The sequence below is a fragment of the Cucumis sativus genome, chromosome 2 (genome assembly GCF_000004075.3).
Source record: "Cucumis sativus cultivar 9930 chromosome 2, Cucumber_9930_V3, whole genome shotgun sequence".
Lineage (NCBI taxonomy): Eukaryota > Viridiplantae > Streptophyta > Magnoliopsida > Cucurbitales > Cucurbitaceae > Cucumis > Cucumis sativus.
Window position 1 is genome coordinate 7,648,808 of NC_026656.2, and position 25,455 is coordinate 7,674,262.

General features: G+C 32.7%; 2 protein-coding genes across 2 annotated transcripts; one reads left to right on the plus strand and one right to left on the minus strand.

Moving 5' to 3' along the window:
• The first annotated feature begins 378 nt into the window (after window positions 1–378).
• Window positions 379–4,289, plus strand: LOC101222150 (probable protein phosphatase 2C 33). Its single transcript, XM_004138861.3, has 5 exons — window positions 379–1,217; window positions 1,853–2,245; window positions 2,351–2,468; window positions 3,097–3,320; window positions 3,416–4,289. The coding sequence occupies exons 1-5, from the start codon at window positions 972–974 to the stop codon at window positions 3,887–3,889; spliced, it is 1,455 nt and encodes a 484-aa protein (XP_004138909.1). The 5' UTR covers window positions 379–971; the 3' UTR covers window positions 3,890–4,289.
• Window positions 4,290–13,722: 9,433 nt separating this feature from the next.
• On the minus strand, window positions 13,723–21,048 carry LOC101222388 (aspartic proteinase-like protein 2). The gene is made up of 10 exons (XM_004138862.3): window positions 20,295–21,048; window positions 19,745–19,874; window positions 19,336–19,583; window positions 18,431–18,655; window positions 17,249–17,411; window positions 17,069–17,142; window positions 16,301–16,391; window positions 15,685–15,760; window positions 15,297–15,368; window positions 13,723–14,107 (listed from the first exon to the last, which is right to left on the minus strand). Exons 1-10 carry the CDS (start codon window positions 20,507–20,509, stop codon window positions 13,953–13,955), a joined length of 1,449 nt encoding a protein of 482 aa, XP_004138910.1. The 5' UTR covers window positions 20,510–21,048; the 3' UTR covers window positions 13,723–13,952.
• Between the last annotated feature and the right edge of the window lie 4,407 nt (window positions 21,049–25,455).

Consider the following 25,455-nt stretch of genomic DNA (forward strand, 5'->3'; position numbering starts at 1 on the left):
TTTTATATTTATGAGTTGTAAATTTGAAAATTCAATCATACAGATAGAAGAAAAAGAAAAAAGTGCTCTTTTAGTTCTAGAGTTTTGATTGGTAGGTGTGTTTGGTCCATGAGTTTTAAAAAGGATTCGTAAAACTTGAAATTATGAATATGGACGGTGATTGAAGTTAAAAATGAAATAAGATTTGGATTGGTACTTGATTATTAATGTGGAGAGAGCTAATAAAGAGATTGTTGAAAACTGAAGTAGTAGCAGGGGCCTTATTTAAATATAGAGGCAAAATAGATGTAATGATAAAAGTGGTAGAGTAAAAGGATATTTTTCTAAAAAGGATAAAAGAAAAGAAAAGAGGTGTGGAAATATGTGGAGGGAGAAATTGTGTCGTAGGTGAGAGATTTGTGAGAGTGATAGACAAAGCTTGAAATCAATCCTTTCTCTCTCTCCTCTTTTATTTAACATCATCTTCTTGGTGGTTCCTATTTTTTCTCTACATTCAACCCTTCTCTTCTCCTTCTCCTTCTCCTTCTCCATCTCCATCTCCATCTCCATCTCCTTCTCCTTCTCCTTCTCCTTCTCCTTCTCCTTCTTATTCACCCACATGTTTCTATTCCCTCTTCTCTAATCCATTCTATCCCCATTTTCATGCAAACCCAGATCCCATCTCCACTTTTTTACACAATTCCCCTTTCCGTTCTCCTTTACCCCATCAAGAAAGCTGAAATACACAGTTTTTCTCATTTCTTCAAAGACCCAATTTCCCGATTCCCCAATTTCGAACAGGATCTGATGATTATGGTGATCGGGATGTGGGATTGAAACCCGCTCTGTTGAAATTCGGTGGGAGTGTCCCGAAACGGGAGGGGCAGTTAAAGGCTTTTCTGACGGATCGCTATACAGAAAGTGGTGAGCATCGGGGTTTGAATCGGGCGGGTGGCCTGGAGTGCATTCTTAGCATTGTTAGGGCACTTCGGATGGGGTCCTGCTTATCTGCGGAGAGCAGGAGCCCCATTCCTGGTTCCCCAACTTCTCCGGCTAAGCATCATCGGAGTAAGAACAGTTCCAAGAGGCGAAATTGTTCGAGAAATTCCTCATTTGGGGATCTCCCACTTCATCGGATCCCTGGTAGGCTCTTCGCTAATGGCTTCACTGATATGGCGTCTCTGTTCACGCAGCAGGGCAAGAAAGGAACCAATCAGGATGCCATGATTGTTTGGGAGGTTTGTTCTTCTTTCTCAGAACTTATTTCTTTTTCCTAACACCTCTGATCTTAGATCCAAATCCTACAGATGCTGGAATATGAATATATATGTTCATAAGTTTGATTGAATTGCTTGCTTTCTTGGTTCTTACTTTGAGTCTGTTTTATTAATTAGTTATCTGATCCAACATAGATTGCATCACTTGGGTTGCTTCTTCTTTACTCAACTTTTTTTTGTGTGTGTGTGTGTGTGTGTTTTATTTTTTTGTTCCTCTCTCTATTATGTGGTTGAAAAGTTATAGAAAACTTTAGTTTCTTTCCTTTTCAAATTTCCAATATCCACTAAGCCTGGGAGGCCACACAAGTTTTTGAGCTATTAAGTTTTCATAAAGGATTTGAATCAGGGATCTTGGTGGGTATCTTTGTTACCACCTGGAAAGTGGGCACCCTCTGGGGTCTGTCTGTTGTGCTTTTGTTAACTCTCTTTTTTTCTTCATGGCTTCTTGGGGTGGGGTCAACATTTAGGCTATTTTCTTAATCTTTTTGTCCATTTTTCATACGATAATGATACTACATGGCATGATCTATTACTTTCTGAAAATCCTAACATCTCAACATGCATCTGATTGACTCTGATTTCAACTTGGGTTTCAGAATTTTGGCTCTAGGACCGATACGATCTTCTGTGGGGTTTTTGATGGCCATGGTCCCTATGGTCATATGGTTGCGAAGAAAGTGAGGGATTCTCTTCCTCTGAGGTTGAGTGCACATTGGGAGGTTAACTTGACCACTGATGATGTTCATAGAGAGATCAGTCTTAATAATACAGGAAGTATGAACTCGGATGAAGCTACCTCGTTTTTATCTGCTAACGAAGAGTTTAGGGCCTCCATTGATGTTGATGGAACAGAAAAGCAACCTGAAATTTTCCATACTTTGAAGGAGTCTTTTCTTAAGGCTTTTAGAGTTATGGATTGGGAACTCAGAATGCACCAAACTATAGACAGCTTCTGTAGTGGTACTACAGCAGTGACTATTGTTAAACAGGTGCTGTTTCATATTAGAAAGGAAATGATTCCTATTTAATTTCAAATAAGATTTGCTATGTGTGCTCTTTCTTTGCTCATAAAATAGTTCCTTATTTTTTTTCAGGGTCAAGATCTTGTCATTGGAAATGTTGGGGACTCCCGAGCTGTTTTGGGTATGAGAGATAAAGATGACTCTCTTGTTCCCATTCAATTGACTGTGGATCTGAAGCCAAATCTTCCAGGTTTTTGCTTTATCCTTTCAACGTACTCTATGCAGAATTTTGTTTTGTTATAGGGCATCTACATTGTTCTTAAAACATTGTTGATACGGCTGAAAGTGAATGGAAGCTGTAGGATAAAAAGTCTTCATACAATCAGATTGTATTTGAAATTTACTCTTCTATTTCTTTCTCTGATTTGGTTTTTTGAAATCACTTCCCATGCTTTCCAAATTTTTAAAAAACATAGAAAACACATTTTTTATGCTTTTAAAAAATGAGCATCTTGAATTTTGATCAGTCTTGAACTTTCTTGGAAAAAAGTGGTGTACTTTTCCATATTGTTTTTAATGTTCCAAGTTTTCTTGAGTCTAATTGTCTAAATACCTGTAATCTTACTCTATAAGGAAGTTCTGGGCAATGGATTATATTTCTTGAATCATAGATTCATAGTGAGCCATCTCGGCTGGAATTGTTTAAGGCCAGTAGCATGGACTGTATTCTTATTATCTTATCACCCAAAATGTCAAGTTTTTTTTAGAGAGATCCAAATGCTAATTTAGTTTGAAATTTATTTGACTATAGTCAACTGCTTTCCCTTCATCTCTGTCATTTTGCTGACGGATTTCTTATGCATTCTTTTCCCCAACAGCTGAAGCAGAGAGAATCCGCAAGTGTAGAGGTCGTGTCTTTGCTCTTCAAGATGAACCTGATGTAGCTCGAGTTTGGCTTCCAAACAGCAACTCTCCTGGACTCGCCATGGCACGGGCATTTGGAGATTTCTGCCTCAAAGACTTTGGTCTTATCTCTGTACCTGAAATATCATATAGACGGCTCACTGAAAAAGACGAATTCGTTGTTCTGGCTACAGATGGCGTATGATTGCAATTTTATGTACCATTTGCTTTAAAAGGTGGATCCTCCTGCTGTTTTTCTCATGTTTGGTGCTCGGCTTGTGTTTCGTTTTGCAGATATGGGATGTGCTGTCAAACAAAGAGGTTGTAGATATTGTTGCATCAGCTTCAAAACGCTCTTCCGCAGCTCGCACTCTAGTAGAAACTGCAGTTAAAGCATGGAAACATAAATACCCAACTTCCAAGATTGATGACTGTGCTGTTGTTTGCCTCTTCCTTGACTCAAACTCTGGCAACCTATCATCTGCTTCCAATACCAAACCAGAAGAGCAACAAATTTTAGCAGATCATCTCAGCACTCCAGTCGAGAATGAAGATTTCTCTGGCCCAAATGGTCTGAATCGTTCAGGAACTGTCCGAACAAGCAAGGAAATTTTGCAGGATGGAAGCGAAGAAGATGAAATGAAGGAGGAAGAACATTCAGAAACGGGAATAGAATGGTCTGCCCTGGAAGGAGTGTCGCGCGTAAACACTTTGGTAACCCTGCCGAGATTCAATCCTGATAAAGAAGATAAGAAAGGCCGGAAGTGAATGAGAAGTACAAAAAGATTCGTCAGTGCCTTTTTGTTTTGGTAAAATGTTATTAATCTTTCCTTTTTCTTGCTTGTGTTATTCTTTCTGTAGGAGAAGAAAAGTTATAAAAATTGCACTTGGAAGAGAGGTCGACCCAGCCTTATTAGTGCGTCTGGGGAATTGTCGATACTCTCATATCGATAGAAATTGAGTTTTGTAGAATCTGATCGGGACTGACATGGCGTCCTTTTATTGTTATGATAAATTTTTGTTGTATGAATGGTTTGTTATTGATAAGGTTGATAATAAATTTTGTGATTGTAAAGCCCTTCTAGATTCACACATGTTTGAGTCCCTGCTTTGATGTAGACTGCACCGCAGACTGAATGAATTTTGTTCCACTTGGTAAAAGGCGAAAGATGATTGTTTTAGTATGGTGTTGCCCTTTTTGGACCTAAAAAAGTAGAGGGGTGGGTGGGTGGATCCTTGTCTGTTTGTTGATAATTTGACAAATATGTTAGGTACGTCCTTTTCTCATCCACAATCACATTTCTTTTGAAGGTGTGTTTAATTGTCAACCCCTCTTTTTTCTGGAGGATGCCAACCCCTCCCTCCTACTTTCCAATGAAGTTTCCCTTCCACTTTCATACGGAGGTTCAGAATAAAATCAGTTGGATTTCAATGACAATATTATTCGCCTTTTTGTTTATTCGTCGGCTTTGTTTGAAGTTCGATATAATTATTAAAAGTCTTCGTTTTTTCTTTTTCTTTTTTGACAATTTGATTTTTGTATGAAAATTGTTTTGTGATTACGTAATCCAAATAGTGTTTGTATTATGATTCTAAATTTTGAACTTTTAAGTGCCAAATTATATTAAATAAAAATAGAATTGCTTTCATGTATTATAAATTATATAATGTTACAAAATAACAGTCATACAAATATTTTAACATAAAATATGATCACGTATTAGTTAATAATTGTTTAGTTGATGACTACGACAACTTAACTGTTTAAACTAAAATCAATTTATTAAAAAATTAGACTTAAAATCAATTTATTAAAAAATTAGACTTAACCTTCCAACGCAAAAAAAATAAATTACTTTAGTTTTCAAATTTGATTTAATTTTTAAAAACATGTGTAAAAAAAGATATGAACTTAATTTTCAAAAACAAAAAACAAAATAGTTAGTAAATGAGGGCTTTTTATTTACTCTCATATTTTTATAAGTTTATATAATATAATTATTAAGACGTTAATGTAGAAAGTTGATAACAAAATTTTGACCCTTATGGGCATAATTAGTTTTTAAAATTTAATTTTTACATACCAACCAGTTTCCAATATCATTTTTATATTTTAACTAATTAAAATGCATTACTAAATAATTTGTGATTAAGTAATAATTATGAGTAGGAAAAATAATAGGCTATTTCTAAATATTGCCATGATTTTGTAGATTTGTCCCAAAACTACCCCTCTCTGCTCAATTGTAAAAATTGTTTTGTAAATGTTAAAATTACTCGTTTGTAGATTTTTACCCTCAAAACTTCTAATGATAAAAACTAAACCATAATCAAGTTTATTTTATTGTTAAAATTGGGTCACCAAATTTAAATATGTTAGGAAATATTGTAGATAAAGACATAAGAGAACAAAAGACAACCAAAGGAAGCAAACAAGGAAAGTGACAACTTTTTGTGTTTAATATGTTTTGGACAGAAATTGATAGGATGAACAATAAGATAAAAGATATTAACATAATGAAAAATAAGATAAAAAGAAAAAAACAAATCTATATTTGATCTACAGCTTAGGCTGTGATGCCAAAATAATACACATCATGAGAAAAAGAAAAAAAGAAAAAAAAGACATGGTTGAAAAAAAGTGGATCTCTCAACGCTCGTCGTTATTCATTGGAATAAGAAACAACTCCCGATGTCAAACAACAGCGTCAAGGATTTAGTTTGATAAAATCGGTTTGAAGGGATATCTCCCACTGCCATTCTTAACGGTGTCGAGAGATCTTAAACATCTTTTTCTCTTACCATAATTGTCACACTTTTTCTCCCGTCACCTTCCTTCTCTCTCACCTTAGTCAATCCAACAACGACTGCCACCACAATCGCCTCCACCTCCACCGCCGCGACTCCATCGACATCGATTCCCGAACCTTTCTCTTTTATCACTTCCTCCTGTTTTTCAATGATAATCACATGATCATATATTGAAAAAAAGGATGGCCATGGAATCTGATGGGATGAAGCTTCAGTACTTGCAAGCCTTCACAATAATAAGCTTCTTCTTGTTGCTTTTCATAAACTTGCCGATACCTACACTCTACTTCAAAACAGAATAGACAATTCTTTCAAAATATGGTAAAATTCCCAATTCTTTTTTCTCTTACTCTTATTTTCTATATTATCCTTCCATCTTTGAAAGTATTTTCTTTAATATTTTTCAATCATTTGTTGTATATAAAGAAATCATAAATAGACTAAAATGCAACCCCATTTGATTTTTTTTTTCTTTCCATTTTGTCCCTTTTTATCTCAAACTTCTAAGGGTTGTCATTCTGGCTCAAACTAGATTGTTCCTGTACTTTTGTTATTTTCTTCCTCAAGTTTCTAATATGACATGACCATGGTTTTCAATAAGAATGCAATTTTGTATAATTCTATGTTGAAAATTAGAGTTTATATGAATTGAAAATTTAAATTACAAAGTAAGCATGATTCTGATCTCTCTCTAGTACAACATCTTTGGTTTGTCGTCGAATATGTCTTTGATCCGTGTTCAAAACATTGAGCCGTCTTGTTTGTTGAATAATATATTCTATATTTACCAAGGTTTGATCACACAATGAACTCAAATTTTATAATTTGTATTCCACTAAATAATTGTGTACTTTTTGGACAAAATTATTTTGAACAATTTAATAGCATTAAATAATGTGTATCATATTAAAATTCTTATTATGTAATAATAATAAGCACCAACAGGTGTGATAAATCTCTTGTACCAAGAAAAATAGTCATATGATATAGTTGAGGTATGTATTGCTTCTCCTTATGCACAACGATCATGACGTGTATGTCACATCATAATATATTTGTCATGGATCTTATGTCAATCTTGATTGTATTTACCTTTTAAATCAATTTGGTGTAGTGTTAGGTCTCTGAAGCACAAACGGTATAATTTGCAGCATACGGAGTTGTCACAACACACGATCTGGTAAATGTCACTCTATGATATGGAAACATATAAGAGGGCCCAAAGAAGTCCAAACTTCTTCACCATTGTGACATAAATAGTTCAAATATCTAATTACTCGAGTTATAGGGTTTAATAAATTTATAAATAAAATAATACATGGAACTTAGTGGACGATCAACTAGGATTTGTAATGCAATGACTTGTAGTGTTACAATAGTAAATCTATCCTATGTCCATACTTGTAACAACATTAGTAGCCCAACTATTTTCAAGGATTGTGCATTACTAGCTCGACACAATTCTCTAGAAAGTCAAAGTTGTCTAAAAGTTGAAGAAACATACAATTTACTAAGGTGTGTTTTGACTTGTCGGCAAACAAAAAAACTCCAATGAGTTACATTATGTGTGCATGAGCATTGCTTCAGACGCTCACGATGTTAAAATCAAGCGCCAATTTTGTGAATTGTTCAGTCAACCATGGAAGGCTTAATCTTTGACCTTTTCCTATAATGGTAGAACTCCCAAGAATTTTTCACATACTTGTTTCCAATTATACACCAACGAACCCATAACATGTTCCCCGTCTACTGGTTCCTCCAACTAGATTCAACATCCAAAACGATGGTGCATTCCCTACAAGGCATATGAAATTTTGTGGGTCCCAAGTTTCCAATGCTCCACTAAAATAGTAATGAGGTGTCAGTCCAATAATTTGGATGGTGCATTAAATTGATTTGATCTTCATAACAACGGTCAAAGTTGGACAATAGGTAGCATTTATCAACATATATCATATAAATATATCCTTATTTTATCCGTTGTTCACAAATAAATATATCAGATGATACCAATTCATTCTCATGCTTTATATTTCCTTCATTTTCAAATAATTCATCAACTTCACTATCAACATCATTACCAAGTTCAAGAATAACTAGTTATTCAGGTCGTATCGACATATTTAATCAACGGTTAAAGTTGAGAAAATATAAGGACCATAACTCATTCCAACATTACTCTAATCAAACAAAAAAAAAGAAAGAAAAGTTCAATACCCAAGTCGACACTCTACTTACCTAATCAGGCCAAAAAAGATCTGAAAAACAAGGGTCAACCCAACTCATTTTCATTCTACAAATCCCAATTAGCTCAAATCCAAATATAGTCTCTAATAACACTTAAAATACATCTACACCATGTCCAAATTTGCAATCAATCTAGGTTTTTGTTTCAAAATATGTCCAAACATCTATTTTTATTTTAAGAATCCACATATCAATACATCAAGTCCACAGTTTTATAGAATAAAAACCATACAAATAGAATTTTACAATGCATAGAAGACAATCATACCCAATAACACCTAAACAATTCAAACATACAACTCTATAACATTCTATTCCTAATGCAATATATTATTTATTAGAACAAAAAGATACTTGGTATAACCGTTTATCTTTGGAATAGAAGGTTTGAATCCCAACCTAAATGTTGTACTACTACTTAACAAGAAAAAATGAAAAAGAAAAGAATGAAACATATATATATTTCATGACCTACCTTAACATAAGGTCTCAAAACCATACATAATAATTCTCAACATATATAAAATATAATCAATTCACACTTTTTCTTGGGAGTTAACCAATATATATATGCTTATCTTTTTTAACTAGCAATATTAAATGGGCTATTTATAGGCCAATAACATAAGAATTTGGAATTTGACTTGTGAATATGTTTTGATTATGCAATGGCAACCCATAATTGTTTTGGGTAGTCAGAAAAGGAAAAGTGAGAAGTGGTTCTCAGCAGTTGAAAATCAACAAAAGGGAGATGGGAGAAAAGAATGAAAGAAAGTATAGTTGAAAGTTATGTGAGAGACAGAGACTCGTTAAATTCTATTGGGTCAAAATTGGAGAACTCAATATTTTATTAAATGCCTAACTTTTTATTTTTATTGTTATTTGACCAAAAATGGAAGAATAAGAATAAGAACGAGTCAAAGTGAAAGTCAGTATTCAATCATTCAATGGTTTTATTCTCCCAATAATTATTTGGTACAAAGACTATAATGTAAAACAGAATTACATAAAAAGTGAATACTCCACAAATAGGAAGTCAAAATAAGAGATAATTGTAGGGATGATAGAGACGGGAGAGTTGGAATTTTGGCAAAAATCTAAGTGAATAAGATTTTTGGCAAAAGTGTGACATGCATGTGTCAATTCTTTTTAATATTTCCATTTTTGTCCTTCGTATTGGGGTATATCATATTTATCGAGTACAATGTATTTCATGTAACATTTGTTTTAATTCCGTGTATCTTGAGTGCATGGTGGTTGATTCAAATTGTAACTAAGTACACATGGATAAGGTAGCCGAATTATTATTTTTGTTAGTTGCTTACAAAATTAATATCGAATTTTATGTTCTAAAACTCATAGATAGCAAATATAGTTCATTGTACGTTATTAATAAAGTGTTATTATTATAATTTTAATAAGTGCTACTGATTATATTATTAGTTTTTTCTTACTAACCTAAATTCAATAAACTAACATCTTAAGTTGTTCGATGTGTCTTGAACAATATGTAGAGACATACATTGATCAATATTCGAGATACAACTTAAAGAGCCTAGAGTATAAGGATAAAGTTGAGTACCTTATCTTAGTAACATTATAGATATAACTAATTACTTTGTATTTGATACAAACACAATAATCCAACGTGTTCGTGTAGGTGACATGCAAGTGAGGATATCATATACAATGAGTTTGCATAAGACCGGATCACAAAATAGTAACCACTAGATGTAACTCCATTAGCTAGTTAGGTTTTTATTTCTTTAGGATGATCTAAGTAACTTAGTCTTAATCTTGAGTGTATTATGAACTTTTGTTCAAGATGAATTGTCTTTTGATTTATACGAGTGAGAGTGGTCAGATTGCCGACTTAACATACTTATCATTTTGGGAACAAAACCTAGTAGAGAGCTGGGAACATAATCACACAAGATGGAATTCACTCATTTTTAACTTTAGGGTAAGTAGATAAATGTTCTCTTAAATGGTGTCTTCGGGACTTGAACGAAGGACTCTACCCTCTCTATGGCATGAGAGGGGTTTATTTATTTGAATCGTCTAAGGCTGAAACTCTCATTAAAGTAGGATCAACATTTACAAGCAAGTTTTTATTGAAAAAAACTATTTATTTGCTTGTTGTTAATAATATTTTTGAGCTTAGTACGATTAGGTCAAATCGTATGTCGTTTGATATTTGATGTAAGAATTGTCGTGTTCTTGGTATTCACATATTTCAATGTTTAAAAAAAGTGGTATTTGGATAGTTTGTAAATTCACAAATACCCACTAGAGTGTTGTTGACATAGTGAAAGATGATCATGGACAAGCAACATCTTGGATTGTAGCTGAATGACAAAGCTCCATGTTGTCCTTGTGATGTTATTAATTATATGAAAAGGCATCATAGTGCGAATGTAAATTATGACAATGTAAGCATCCTCGAGTACATTGTTTCAAAATAATCTACGTATATGTTTTCATAAATACTGTGTAATTCATGTATAATACATACTAAGTGACCAAAAAACTCATTTTTGGTTTCTTCTTTACAGAAACATATACAACTGAAGAAGCATATGATGATGTATGCATGTTGCTTCAACGATGCATGAAATTATTATTTATCAATAATTTCAGTTGATGGTGCATCTATTGAAAAATAACTACTTGGGTACGTTATGTTTGTCTACACTTTTGATGGTAATTCTCAGATTGTGCCTCTTGCATTGGTTGTGGTTGATTCAGAGAACGATCTGTCATGGTCATGGTTTTTCGTAATCTTAAAGTTGCATTTGGAGAACCTAATGGCATCGTCATTGTGTCTGATGCCCATAAATGTATAGAGAAAGTTTAATTTTGTATACGAATAAGCTAAACATGATTTATATGCATTCCATTTGTATAAGAATCTTAAAAATGAATCATATATCTCTTCCAATTTATTATTCTTTCCATAGTTGTGCTAGAGTATATATATCTTTGGAGTATGAGTACTACATGAGAGCTTGATGATCATTCTCCATCTATTAGGCATGAGTTAGATAAGGTTGGTAGAGTAGGTGGGCTGTGACATTTTTCTAGAAGAAAGAGATACTCGTTGATGATAACCAACATATCTGAAAGTATGAAATATTCAACATTGAAAGAAACATGAAGAATTACATGTCATTTGTCTTCTTGAATCAAAATGTAGTTTGGTTCAAAAATAGTTTGCACTAAATGGAGTAGTTTTTCAGTGTACGAAACTTTCGATCTATGTAGAGGATATGATTCGAATAGCATTAAGGAAGAGTCGTGCAACAAATGTAAGTTTTTGTTTCTTGGAATAATTAAGGTTATCATTATTAAGAGTCTTATTTATATCTACCATTTATTTTAATGTCCTTTTGCACATAAATCTTATGAACCAACGTGAATTTGAAGTTCACCACTTTAGTGAACAATTTATTGTCAATATTCTAGATCATACTTGCTCATGTCGGCAACGAAACCTACATATGATCATGTGTTCTCATGCATGCATTGCATTGTCTGGTAGGAATCTTTATGTGCATATATACACAGATAAATTCTACCATGTTTCAAATGTTTAAATTACAGTGTATTTCTATATGAAATGAGAATTTCACCAATAATTTTATCTAAGGCTGAGAAAATCTCTTCCCATTATTTAAAGATATCCGGATTAATTCGACTGAATACTTATTCACATACAATATACAATTGAAGAGATTTTAACGACCAGTATTTTGTAACACTCATCATTACAATAAAGTAGTACGCTTAAGAGAGTAATCTTTATAGAGATATATTATAATCTTCTAAAAGCAAAAGTTTAAATTTAGATATGTTTTCTGAAAGACAACTGGTATCAAAGTCATGCTTCTAACTTAACCAAACTATGCTAGTATGATGTACAGGTGTCGAACAAAGATGTAGTAGAACCTCGAAAGCCTCAAAAGTAGTCACGATGAGATCCGTAATTGCTATCGGATGGACAGGGTGCTCCGAGAAGAGGAGATAGCTTAGATAAAGCTTGACGGATGGGATGACTATTTAAGGGGAGGAGGTAATTTGTTTGAGGGGAGGATTGTAATATGGAAATTGTTCAAGGGAAGGATTGTGAATCTGACCAAAGTCCCTTATCGGTTATAAGAGAATGATGTTGGGTATATAAGTAAGGACAACTATCTCCATTGGAATGAGGCATTTTGAGATGATACCAAAAGCTTTCTGTGTCCACGAATATAGACCTGTAACATATTTGAGTTCTAGGGATTTCAATTGGTAGAGCATTTGAGGCATTGTTCTATCTATTTTTTGTTTCTGTTAAGCTATTCTAACCATTTAAAAATAATTTTTCTATTTTTCACAACTAACACCATTTTAAATTCTATTGATACAGTACATTAGAAAAATAAAGTATAGCAATGACATACTAGATTTAACAAATATTATAAAAAAATGTAAAAAGATTATTTTAATAAGAAATAGAAAACATAAAGTTACTAAATGAAGGCTGATTTTTTAAAGCACAAGAAAACTAAAGGATCTAGAAGAATTTTTTTTTAAAAAAAAATAATTTTTTATAACTGAAATTACTTCCTAATTTATTAAAACAAATATATTAAATTTATTTATTGGATATACATTAAAAAAATATAACTAGTTAATAAAAAAGTGTTCGTAAGCTAAATTTTTATAAAAGAAACAAAAATAAAAACCAAATGATTATTCGTACGAAACGGTCAAAATATTATACTTTCTGCTTTTTTTTAAAAAATAACCTTATAAAATTAGTTTTCATAAGTTTCTTTTTTTTAAAGTTTAGCGTCCACCTACTACTAATATTTTAAAATACAATATCGAGTTAAAAAAACTAAAACTAAAATTTTAATACTTTTATAAGGAAAAATAAAATTATATATATTTTTTAATCTTTACAAAATTTCACTAATACAAGAATAATAGAGTTGTGAAAATTCGAAAATAAAGACAAAGGAGTGTTATAGGAGATTATGATAACCCTCCCCTAAACAAGAATTGAGGTATTATGATAACTCTAATCCTCCATAAACCTTTCCCAAACATGTCCATCGTTGATAAGCCTACATCTAATAGTAAGTATGGTTGATAGGCCTATGTTTATTAGTGTATTGATAGGCCTATGTCTACGGAGGGTAGACCTATATCTAACGGTTCTTAATAATTAAAATTGTGTCAACAAAATGTTAGCTCAATTGACACCCGTTGACTCCAAGGATGGAGGTTCGTCCTTTCAAATCTCTCATTCTCATTTGTACTAAAAGAAATGGTCACATTTGCAAAATGTTTTTAGTTGTACTAGATTTGTCATTATTTTATTGTATTTAGGTTGCTATATACGTGCGCCATCGTTTTAGGTTGCTTTTTGTCATTTTTAAAAGTCACTCTCAAACATAAGCTAACCCTTGCATCTGCGCGAAACAAGAGCCTCCTAATAAGACAAACATTGGAATAAAGTTTCCATATGATTTTAAATTAAGTCGAGGCCAAAGAACAGCTTGAATATGAAAATTGATCCTTAAACCAAAAACAAATGAGTTATCAAATATCAAAAAGATCAATACAAGTATTTTCAGAAAGCCCAAAGAATCATTCAGCACTGCCAATGGATCTTAAAGAACCAATTGAATAATGTAAAAGAATCATATGGGCAGAGCATATTTACATGAAATAATTATTATACAACATGGTGTATAAATTGATCGAACTTTGTAAACAATCTATTTTAGTTTCTAAAAGAATGAAGTATGGTAAGCAGTAGTATTAACAAGAGCACTGATATTCTTTCAACTCTTAGAGAAGAAGCTGAAGAAAGATCATGAGACCCAACTGTATATATAGCTCCGCTATGTTCATCCCTCACCTTAATGCTTGAAGAACCTGAAATTAGTCATTGAAATAGATTGAGAAAGACAAAAGCCAACCAAATACAGTAAGGCCATGTGGGATTGGGCAAAAATATTCAATTTAAAAGCAACCAGCCACCTAACATCAAACCTTTTTTGTTTTTTTGTCCTACCTGGCCCTTTATCTATAATTTGCCTATCCTTTGTTATGTCACATTGTACCGAATCAATAATCTATTAGTTCAGCCAACATGCCAATAATAGATATTAACAATAGGAACTAATAAATACAAACGGAAGAATTAATAACCAAAGTTTAATAAAGATATTAACAATAGGAACTAATAAGTACAAACAGAAGAAGTAATATAACCAAAGTGAGTTTGGTTTAATAGTGTATTGGCATGACCTCTGTCCTAAGAGGTCAGAGCCCCCACCCTCAAAGAGAAAAGAAAAACAGAGGAAGTAATGAGGAACTTTTCGGAAGTTGGTAGACAAAAAGTTCAATAATGAAATATAATTGTAATGGGAACTTTCGTGCTTTCTGAAAAATTGTATGGTACACTGTCTCCTTTTGTCAAAACTACATCTTTGTAAACCCTAGTTAGAGAAACATTAGGATTATTAGTATGATTATTTGGACATATTAGTAAATCGCTAGTAATTTTGTTCGGGCTTCTAATTATAAATAGAGGGACTCGGTTGGGAGAAAGGGGTGAATTTTGATAGTAATTTTTAGTGGAGAATTTGGTAGGTTATCTTTTTAATTCTTAGTAATATTACTGTATATTTTCATATATTTCTAAATTTGGGTGTTCTTTAGTTTGTTCTCTCTTTTTATGTGTTGTTTTGGTGGTAATCTAACAGATTTTTTCTAGCTTTTCTAACTCGTATTATCAAATTTAGATAGGAGTCCTTTCTTGGATCCCTCTTTGGATTGTTCGGTTCTGTTTTGTGAATCTTAAAATTTTAAAGTGGAGTGTTAGTCTCTTTATCAATACTAATAAATAAATAAATTATTAAAAAAAGGTTCCATAGAAAAACCCTAAAAAATTACTGTTTCCTGACCAGTTAGATAAGTAGAACAAGTCCAAAACTCTTCAACCAATAATCAGAAAGCTGCTATAGGCATCATAGGCATGCAAATTTTTCCAACAGGATGATATCAAATGTGGAAAAAGAGTCAAGAGTACAGAAAAATTTTCTAATGCTAAATAACTCACAATTATACTCTGTCCAACCGATGGTCTGATTTTCCAAGTCGTACATCACGAGTCTATTTTGCAGCACCAAATCTAAAATCGGAAACCAATGGAGAAACTAGTTAACGTTAATGTGCACATCCCAAAATGGAAAATTTAGTTTTAGATCTTGAGTGGTTAGAGTGAATAAATATGGTTGTAGATGGCAAGACGTTTCGGTTGAATAATGCTAGTGTACTAGAAAAATACGATATCTAAATAAACTGACATTCATGAGTCAAGTTTCAAGAATTGGGATCGATAATGAAGTTTCAAATTGAACAGAGCAAAATGCAGCAGCAGAATTTCATAAATAGATTAGAACTAGAAACTAGAATATAATAGAAGGGTTCATTGTCTTTTAACTGACCTCCCAACAGAATCATATCTTTTCCATCCCTAGATTGGGCACCACTGTTCTGCCAACCAACACACCATTTATTACTCTGCAAACGTGATGAGAAAGGTCAACAAAAAAAGTCAGCAAAATTTTAAATACTAGTGAAAATTCTCCAAAAAGCGAACAAGAATTGATAATAACAGGCGTACAGCAAGTGGAAATTCATAAGGACCCATAAATAGATAGAGTTCAACAACATAATTTGTTCAACATGCATTATTGTTGAAGAAATTGATGTATAAGCCACTAGTGACAGGGAATTCCTTTAGTTAATGCTATTAGAAGCAACTTATCAACAAGAAATAAACTTAGACACGTTCTCAAAAATTTCCCTGGGAAGTTTGCGTAAATACCCTTTTTATGCCATCCCAATATCAAAATCACCATTTTCATGTAGACATTTTCAAATTTAACATTCAAGTAATATCAATTTTTAAAAAATGAAGAAAAAAAAGTTAGAATTCCTATCTATTTGAATTAAGAACCAAACGTGGGCTTCAAATTATAAATTTTCATTTTTCAGGTGAGTGACACCAAAACAAGATTAAAGGAGTTCTAATCCAACTTCAAAGTTTGTTTCACTCACATCAATATCAAATAGATACTCATGAGGATAAACTGTCAAAGACAGGGAATCTTCAAAATGAAATGTAACTGTAGGAAATCCATCGTCAACACTGCATAAGAACATAAAAACCAAATGAGAATCTTTCGAAAACAAAAAATGTCCATATAGTGAACAGTAACACTGACACAGATAAGAATATTCCAGCCTTAATATGTGCAAGGACATTTTCATTAGGTAAAGAAAACTATGCAGTATCCTATCCTAAAGCCAACTCTCGTGGATAGTAAAGTTCCAAGTTAAGCTTTCAGCCTAGACTTTAACTCATGATCCTAGAGGGTATCCTAATATCCCAAGCCTTTGCCATTAGAAATGATCCTCTGGAACAACTCTCGATGATTTTGAGAGCTAAAATCCAAAGCTCTCCAATTTAAACACAAAAAGAATAGCATTAGTTATAAAGTGCAAGAAAGAACCCATTTCATTTTTTTTTTTCTTTTTTGTTGGGATAAACAGTTTGCACTATAATTCAGGATATTTCTTTTTCAACATATTAACTGATATGGATATCATTTACCCAAGAACAAAGGAAATACATCTTTGCTCGATGAATGCTCAAATTAAAAAGAAAAGAAAAACACCAAAAGGAATCTAAAAATACTAGCAACACATTTACAATCATGTGAAAGGAGCATCCCTAAACGGACATGAAAGTTAGAACCATAAAATCTCTATTTTATATGTTTAACAAAGACCAATTGAACTAAGCCAGCTAGGTAGACAGCTTACTTTCCATCATATTCAAAGCAGGTAAATTGTTCTTCAACAGTATGCAGCTTTAGTGTACTCTGCCTCGCAAAAATCTGGCAAAGAAAATACCTTTTCAGTTCTGAGGCACAAACTTCTAAAATTGTTTTTTTGATAGGAAACAATAAACAACAAACAATAACGAATATTTTTATAGTGTACCTTCGAAATTAATGGTTCATAAATCACATCTGGAAAATACGCCAACGTTGTGCCACTGTCAATAATTGTTCCTTTCCTCAAATCAGTATCAAAAACATCCGTCGGGAGATTCAGCACTTCATTGTCAACCTCAATTGCCTTCATAAACACATTGTAATGTGCCCTAAAATGCATGATAAAATAACTAAGTCCAAGGCTACCACTTAAGAAAAGAAAGATAAATAATTAAAAAAAAGAAACTTCATAAAGCCATATAAAAATCAACATCAAAATACTAATTTATATTATAATTGAAAAGAGAAAAATAAACAACCAAGTAGCCAGATAAGGGGGGTTGTTTGCCTCCAATTCTCTCCTTCCCTATGAGCATCCAAAATCCTTCCCCATGTTTGATAACCAACCAAAACACTATGTCACGCCTTCAGGGTTTCCCTACCAGGACACTCTTATGGTATAATTGTACTGAAGAATGAACAACTAATCATATGGAGACGGACATTTATCAAGAAGGAAATGAAGGAAAATCAATTGCTCTAATTTATATGATTTCTAGTTGTAAAACAGATTGACATTGTCAGCAAAACCCTGTCAAGGACAAAATTTTGAAGAATTAGGATGCAACTTTGGGTCAACTATATGTAACTCAGATTCAGATGGATTGTTGAAGATATCTGGGGGGAATGAGACCTTGGTGGTGATAGACAGCTTAACAGAATCCACTCAATTCATTACTCTGAAGGATTCTTCCTACAATTTCATTTATTGTTCTACACCTTCCTAAGGAGATCATTTGTCTCCATGTTATTCTCCATGAGAGAGATGGCTTTCATGAATTTCTTTTGGCAAAGGACAACAATAGAACAAAATTCACCTTATCTTCCACAAACAGATGGTTAATTGAAAATAGCTGACAATTGAGAACTTAAGCTAAATGGGCATCGCAGGACTTTCCAATAAATTGGTACCACAGTAGAAACTTTTCTTCATTATGCATGGAATATCTAATCGATCCTCTTTCAATTTCCCCCATTAGTCCATTTCCTTTTGAATTTTTCACATAGATATGAAAAAAGGAATCGTACAAAATATGCTATTATCTCAGCATTTGTACTGGTTGACGTAAACCAACATTAACAACTCAAGTTGATAAAAAAAAACTGATGGCAAGGAAGTGTAACATACTGTTGCGGCACTAGTGGAGTGGTGCGAACTTTTGGCTGCACCACTTCCCCAATGGCAAAAATTCCACCTCCATTAATATTGTCCAAGCAATGTGCAAAAACCCTTTTAACTTTTCCTGATGAAGCCAGCTGTGAAATCATCGATGAATTTGCTTGTCCAAAACCAAGTATCCCATCAAGTGCGGCAGATGTTGCACCTAGTTGGCCAGATTGTTGAGCACCGCAACTATCCATCCATCATCAAAGAAACAAAATAAACATGAAAAAATAAAAAATCAGAAAACCAAAATGATTGTTGTGTTTCATAAAGTCATTGAATAGGTGCCAAAAGAAACGTGAAGTGCTTTGAATGATGCATGTTTACAAGAAGTGGTGTGGTGCATTTGTGATTAAAAAAAAAAAAACATTACAATTATATGAGATGGTATGCTGGGATTTACTAACAGCCATGTTGGCTAAATTTGGCCATGCCAATTGTAGCCAATTGAAGAAGGGAAATAGTAACCATCCTTTCTGGTGTAGGTAGCTCATAATCATTAAATTTACAATGTAAATTATGTACTACTTCAAACATCAAACAAAGGACTGAATAGGTCTTATAATATTCACCTAAGAGCATGTCTTTTTTAAGTCATTGTAGATGTATAATGTTTCAAGATGCCATGAATACAATTTCATACAAAAAAACATTGAACCTGTCTATGTAGTTCATACTTCAAAAATATAAGCTTGAATTTACTTGTTCCAGATATATTATAAAAATGTCAACAATCCCAAAATATCTAAAAGGGTATCTCTTATTTTCGTGACGGTCAATGATATCATATCTCTTATCAGAACATCCAAAAAGTTCAATTCCTCAAACTGTGCAAAAATAAAAGATAATACATAAAATGCTAGGCATACCCAAACACTATACTCCCATTTGTAGAAGTAGTTTGAAAATTTCCAGTCACACGGTCAAGTACTACATGATCCCTCACAAAATATCCAGCAGTTGAGCTTCCATCTCCATATGCAACTCTATATTCACAGAGTAGTTCGGGGGTGCAACCAGGAATTGGACCATCATATGTGGAAGTGCAAAAATCTTGATTACAAGTTACCCTGTTTGAAGTACTGGAGCTCGATGGACTGTATAGTGACAGTTCTATCTGTAACCCAATAACCATACAATGAGCAGGTTTTCAATAAATAATCAGTGTATTGCTTGTCCAATTTTGATCCATCCAATTAGATGGCAAGCCATAAATGTTCAAAGTACTTCTGAATATAATGAAGAATTGAAAAAGAATTTGAAGTTTAAAAGACGTACACCAAGATCACTTTTCTTGGGACAGTTTGTACAGCCTGCACAATTCACCCATAAGATGTCACTTCCTGTATCCACCTGTACATAATAGTCCTGTACTGGTGTCCCAAGCCCAATTTTAGCAAAATACAGCCTAATCCAACAGATAGAGAAAAGGAAGCATATAAGTATTTCCAGTTTCCACCATCCAACGTTGAATATGATATAGAAAACTTAGGAGCGAGCATGACAAAAAAGAACGAAAAAGCAAGGAGGAACGACAACCTAATTCCATAAGCAATCAAAAACTTTACCGGTGATTTCACAAAGTCAAAACAAAAAAAGAAAAGATGAAGATTCCAAATTGTATTTACTGAAAAGAGTTAGAAAAAGATCCAATCGCTAAAGTTCTTTTTTCTATTTAAAAAAAAAAGAAAAAGAAAGATCACAATGGAATCTTACCTGAAATATGAAGTAAATTACCGACTAATAAACAATTAGAAATCAAGAGTATCACATAAAAACTACAGAATCTTCAGTATACTAAACAATCACAAGAGAAATCAAAACTAACCCAGATTCAGAAGGGTGCCCGTTGCCACCCAATTGGAGATCAATAGCAGAAAGAAATCTACCACGACGTTGAATATCGTGGGCTTTGAATGCTTCCAAAGACCTCTCCCGACCCTTGAACTTGTGCTGAACCTTCAACACTAAATTGCAATCCCCACTTGAGAAAAACGAAATCACCAAGAAGAAGCTCACTACAGCAAACCTTGCGATCTCCATAATGAAGACCAAACCCCCCAACCCAACTAATAAAACAGAGATTGAAGCAAAACCCAGAACCTAAAATTAAATAAAACGACGCGAAAATGAAATGGGTTATAAAAAAAAAAAAGAAAAAAAATTAAGAATCCAGGAAGATTTGATTAGAGAATAAATTAAAGAAAGTAAAGAAGCAACAGGAAGAATGGAATGAAGGCGTTGAGCAAAAGGAAGAAAGTAATGGGGAAAATGTAGAGTTGAATTAGAATAAAGAAATAGAAAAAACAGTTGGGCCTTGGGATTTGGATTTTGTGGATTTTGGAGTCGTCTTCTTCACGTCTTGTTCATCTCTGAAAGCTGTTAGTGGGTGTATGTGGGTGGATTCAATTCCGAGGCCTTACCGACATCCTTCGATTGTACTGTTTTGACTAGAGAACAGACCCCAATAAAGAACACAAAATTACTGGAAGGAAATTGAAAAATGGAAAAGAGAGAGAGAATTTAGTAAAGTCAATGGGGAAGGGGTTGATTGGGTTTATGCCATTTTGAATGGATTGACGATGAGAGAGATTAAGGTCCAAGTAACCTCCTCTACAGAGATTTTATTGTGGATTATAAATTTCATTTTATTAGGGGTATTGTCACTATCAGTTTTACTACTTTTCTTCTCTTTTTCTTTTATTAATTAAAAAGAAATAAAAAGGTTTGCATTTGTCTATAGGATACCGTTAAAAATTTGTGTGTTCAACTGCTCATCTCACTCATTTTAACTTTATTTATCATTTTCAAACCTTTCTTATTCTTATTTTCAACTTCTTATTTTTTTATTTACTTACAAAACTCAAATGCATCTCACTTTCTTAATATTTAAATTACTGACTTATAATGGTTTGTTTTTGTTCAACCTTTCTTTGGTTTTCAACTGTTTTTTTGAACATTTCTCCATAGAGATCCCACCTTGAGTTGAGTTCAAGTTGGATGTAATATTGTTAATCCTAAACAATTATATGAATTTACATTTTTAGTTAGGTTTTCATTTCAATTATGCTAAAAAAAACATATCTGGCACATCTCTAAAATCCATGTGCTTAGTGAATTTTGAATTCACATGTTAGAAAAAAAAAACAAAAAATCAAGATAAGATCAAATAAAATAAATAAAGATGAATGATGTATTTAATATAAATGGGTCTTTTAAGAATAAAAAAGAAACAGACAACTTACCATTCAATGCAAAAAAAAAACCACTAAATAACAAAGATTTCCCTCAATTTTGTTAAATATTTTGCTAACTTTTCCATTTTTGACAAATCCCATAATATTATAAATTAAAATTTTATTGTAAAAATATCATATCCTAATATGAGTATATTAAATGTATCCTCTAAACATAATTTCAAAAAAGAAGATGGAAGTGATAAATGATTATTAGGATATCACGAGTATTATGATATTTAAACTAGAGGGAGTTAGATTTACATAAACATGCCTTTGTCGATGGCAAATCGCCTAAGCATGCCTTTGTCGATGGCAAATCGCCTAAGCATGCCTTTGTCGATGGCAAAATCGCATAGACAAAGGCAGTCGCAACAATTAAAAAAACTCACTTTGATATCAATATCAAGATTGGATGGAAATAGAGATATTGTAATAAATAGATAAATTACATGAACAAAACTTAAATTTAATATATTTTTAATAAATCTTAAAATTAATTAGTTCATAAGTGGTAACAATTAACTTAGTGAATTTTTTTAAAAAGTTTTTACCAATTTCTCTTTAAAATAAAATGGGAGAACCAAAGTGTAACATTAGATACCAAAATATATTTTTATGGTTAAAATACCAATTTGGTGTATGTAATTTAACTTTTATTTTATTTTAGTCTTTGTAAAATCAAATGTCCATTTTTTGTCCTCTATTTTAAATAATCTTAATTTTAGTCGATAAGGGTTAGTTCATTGTTGATTTTCTAAAAGAAAAAAAAGTACTGATTAACATTTCCATCTAAATTTAAGAAATATATTCAAATAGTATCTCTTTATCCAATCTCGATAAAAACTAAATTTAGAACTAAGTTTAAAATTTCTTGAAAATGGTAGGACTAATTTGATGAATTAAAAGTACATTTGTATTAATTGTTATGGTAACTTCTTGATAAATTTGGCTCGTAGTAAATTTGAGATTTTAAAGAAATTTATGGAAATAAATGGAAACGTCCAAAGTAAAAGTCAAAAGTCATAAAGATTGGGGACGTTTTGTTGAATGCTATTTTGTCATGATAGAGAAGTTAAAATGAGAGTAATTAGCAACCAAAGGTTAGTTTTAAATTTTAATTTTAGGTTAAAATTTTATTTTTGGTCCCAGAACTTTGTATCTTGTTCTATTTTTTAAACCATAAAACTAATCACTCATAAGAATTTCTAAGTCTAAAAGAGGCAAAGGTTAGCGGTAAGTTGATTTTTTTTGTTGCATAAATTGTTTGTTAAAGAGAATGATCGAAGAAAAGTAAGTGTTGAGGCTTAAGGTTGGGCAACCAAGATAAAGAAGGAAGAGTGTTAAGAGGTTATTTTGACAAGGCTAGTGTTTTGGGCATGTTCTAGGCATTTTGGACACCGCTAGGAGGTCAAGAAGTGTTGAGAACCACTAAATTATGTCTAGGCACCAAGACAAGGTTTTTTATATGTCGTGCGTGAGAACCTCTCAAGGCATGTGCTAGGCGGCCAAAGGGGCTAGCATGCTAGGCATTGAGAACCTCCAAAGTGTCAAGCTATGCATCATGGCAAGCCAAGAGCATGTGAGGTGAGCTATCCAGCCAAGGCAAGAGAGACGTTCAAGGGTGGTCGGTTGAGTGGAGAACAAGTGTCCACAACATGCAAGACTCCAAATTTTGGCAAGTAAGAGGTGGCAAGGTTGAGATGCAAAGAACTCTATAAATAGCTCATTTTCAAATAGAAGGTGCTCTCAATTTGCTTGTGCATTTTCTCTCAAACCAGTTGCAAAAGTTCATTAAGGAGTCTAGTAGGTGAAGTAAGGTTGTTGGACAAGGAGGATGCGAAGAAGGTATTCAAGTTCAAGAAAGAAGGAAAGGTTAGTTTTCAAAGGATTTTAAGTATCGTGGACTTTATGAAGGATATAGAACATATCACTCCAAATTTGAAACGGAAATTTGGAGGTAAGCTAGTTAAGACAATTCTAAGCAAGTTTGAAGAATGAATTTTTTTTTTTTCTTTTTGTTGCTAGATTAAAATTTATGGACGCTTGAAGTTGAAAGAAGTATTTTGGAAATTCGTAGTTTTCTGCGTAAGGTTAAAGGTGGCTAAGGGTGTTGTGTTTTAAAGGTAAGAGGTTATCTAGGCTTAGAAGCATTCACATGACTTGGTCAGCGCATAACCAGGCGGTGTGGGACATGCACTTGGGCCATGCGGTAGAGAGGGGTGTTCGGATGCCCACACAAAATGAGGTGCATAGCTATTTCATGCGGTCATGGGCGTGAGACAGGTTGAGCACGAGGCAAGCATGCGACCAGGAACCCTTAGGGCCTATGTACGCGCACATGCTAGTTGTCGCCCATGCTCAGCTGCCAACCATGCCATGTCACCATTGTTTGGGCAGTTTGGGTGTTTTTGAGATTTTTTAGCTAAGTTTTGATGTTTTCTGATTTTAGAGGTTTAAAATGAGTCTAAATTCTCTAATTTCTAGATAAGAGGAGATTGGACAAACTTATAGGTTGAGGAGTTAGCTACCACTTGTTAGTGACAAATGAGTTTCAAAACTTGATTTTAGAACTTGTTTTACTTAGTTTATATTTAAGCATGCTTTAAGTAAAATGTGTTGGAGTTATACTTGATTTATATGAATGTTTTCCAAAGCATGAATCTAAGGTTTAAAAATGTTTGATTAAGTTAAAGTATATTGTTGAGTTTATTAATGAGATTTATAAAGCAAGCATGTTAGCTAGTATTAGAGGATTTGTGATGAGAAATGTTTTAGCAAAGAATGATTGATAAATTTTATAGATTTTGCTTATGGAAAGAGTTATTTAAACATGGTGAGTTTGAGGTTATATGTTTTCAAGTATATGATTTATAAAGCATGCTATATTCTATACCCGAAACATTTATTATAACTCTACAAGGGAGGATATTGTGCACAGAGAATTATTGAGGCAATGGTTTTAGAGGATGGACTAATAGCATTCTATTAGAGCCGGGATTTGGATTGTGGCATTGATTTAGCTTTGTCATTTTTGAGGATTAGGGTTGTGACATAGATTTAGCTCTTTCATTCTCAATTATTGGTTCGGGGTATAAAGAGGAAACGAAAGTTTTTAGAAACCGTTTTATTGCTTGGCTAAAGAGTTTGCAATTTATTGCTAAAAGTTTACTAAAGTGTAAGTTTGCTATTACTCATAATTTATTTAAGCATATATTCGTTAAAAGTTAGTCACTCACTAGGTTTTTTAAAGCTCACTCTTCCCAAAATGTTTTTTTTTTATTTTTTAGGTAAAAAGTGTGGCCCCGACACCTGACTATATCTGCCTATCTGCTAGTGCATTTTAAGTTTCATACTAGTATATATGTTGTTATTGATGAAAAAACATTTTAATAATTAACATGCATTAAATCCCTAATTGAAACCAAGATAGGGTTAATGGAAAAAAAAAAAAAAAAAAACTCACCTTTGAAGCTTTTCTACCCTCATAATAATTTTTGTTTATTTTCTTCTATTTTTTAGAATGATTTTTTTCTTTAGTCTAAAAGTCGAATTCTTATCCAAATTTCAAAAATAAAAAGTAATTTTAAATAACTATAGTTTCTTTGGGTAACAATTTCAATTTTTTTTTAAATTAAACACATTGTTTATTCATTCTTACAACAATTTACATTCTTCCTTAAATACAAAGATTGATTTTTTTTTTAATTAATTTCTTACGCATGGAGATTAAGAAATTGATTGGGAATCAAT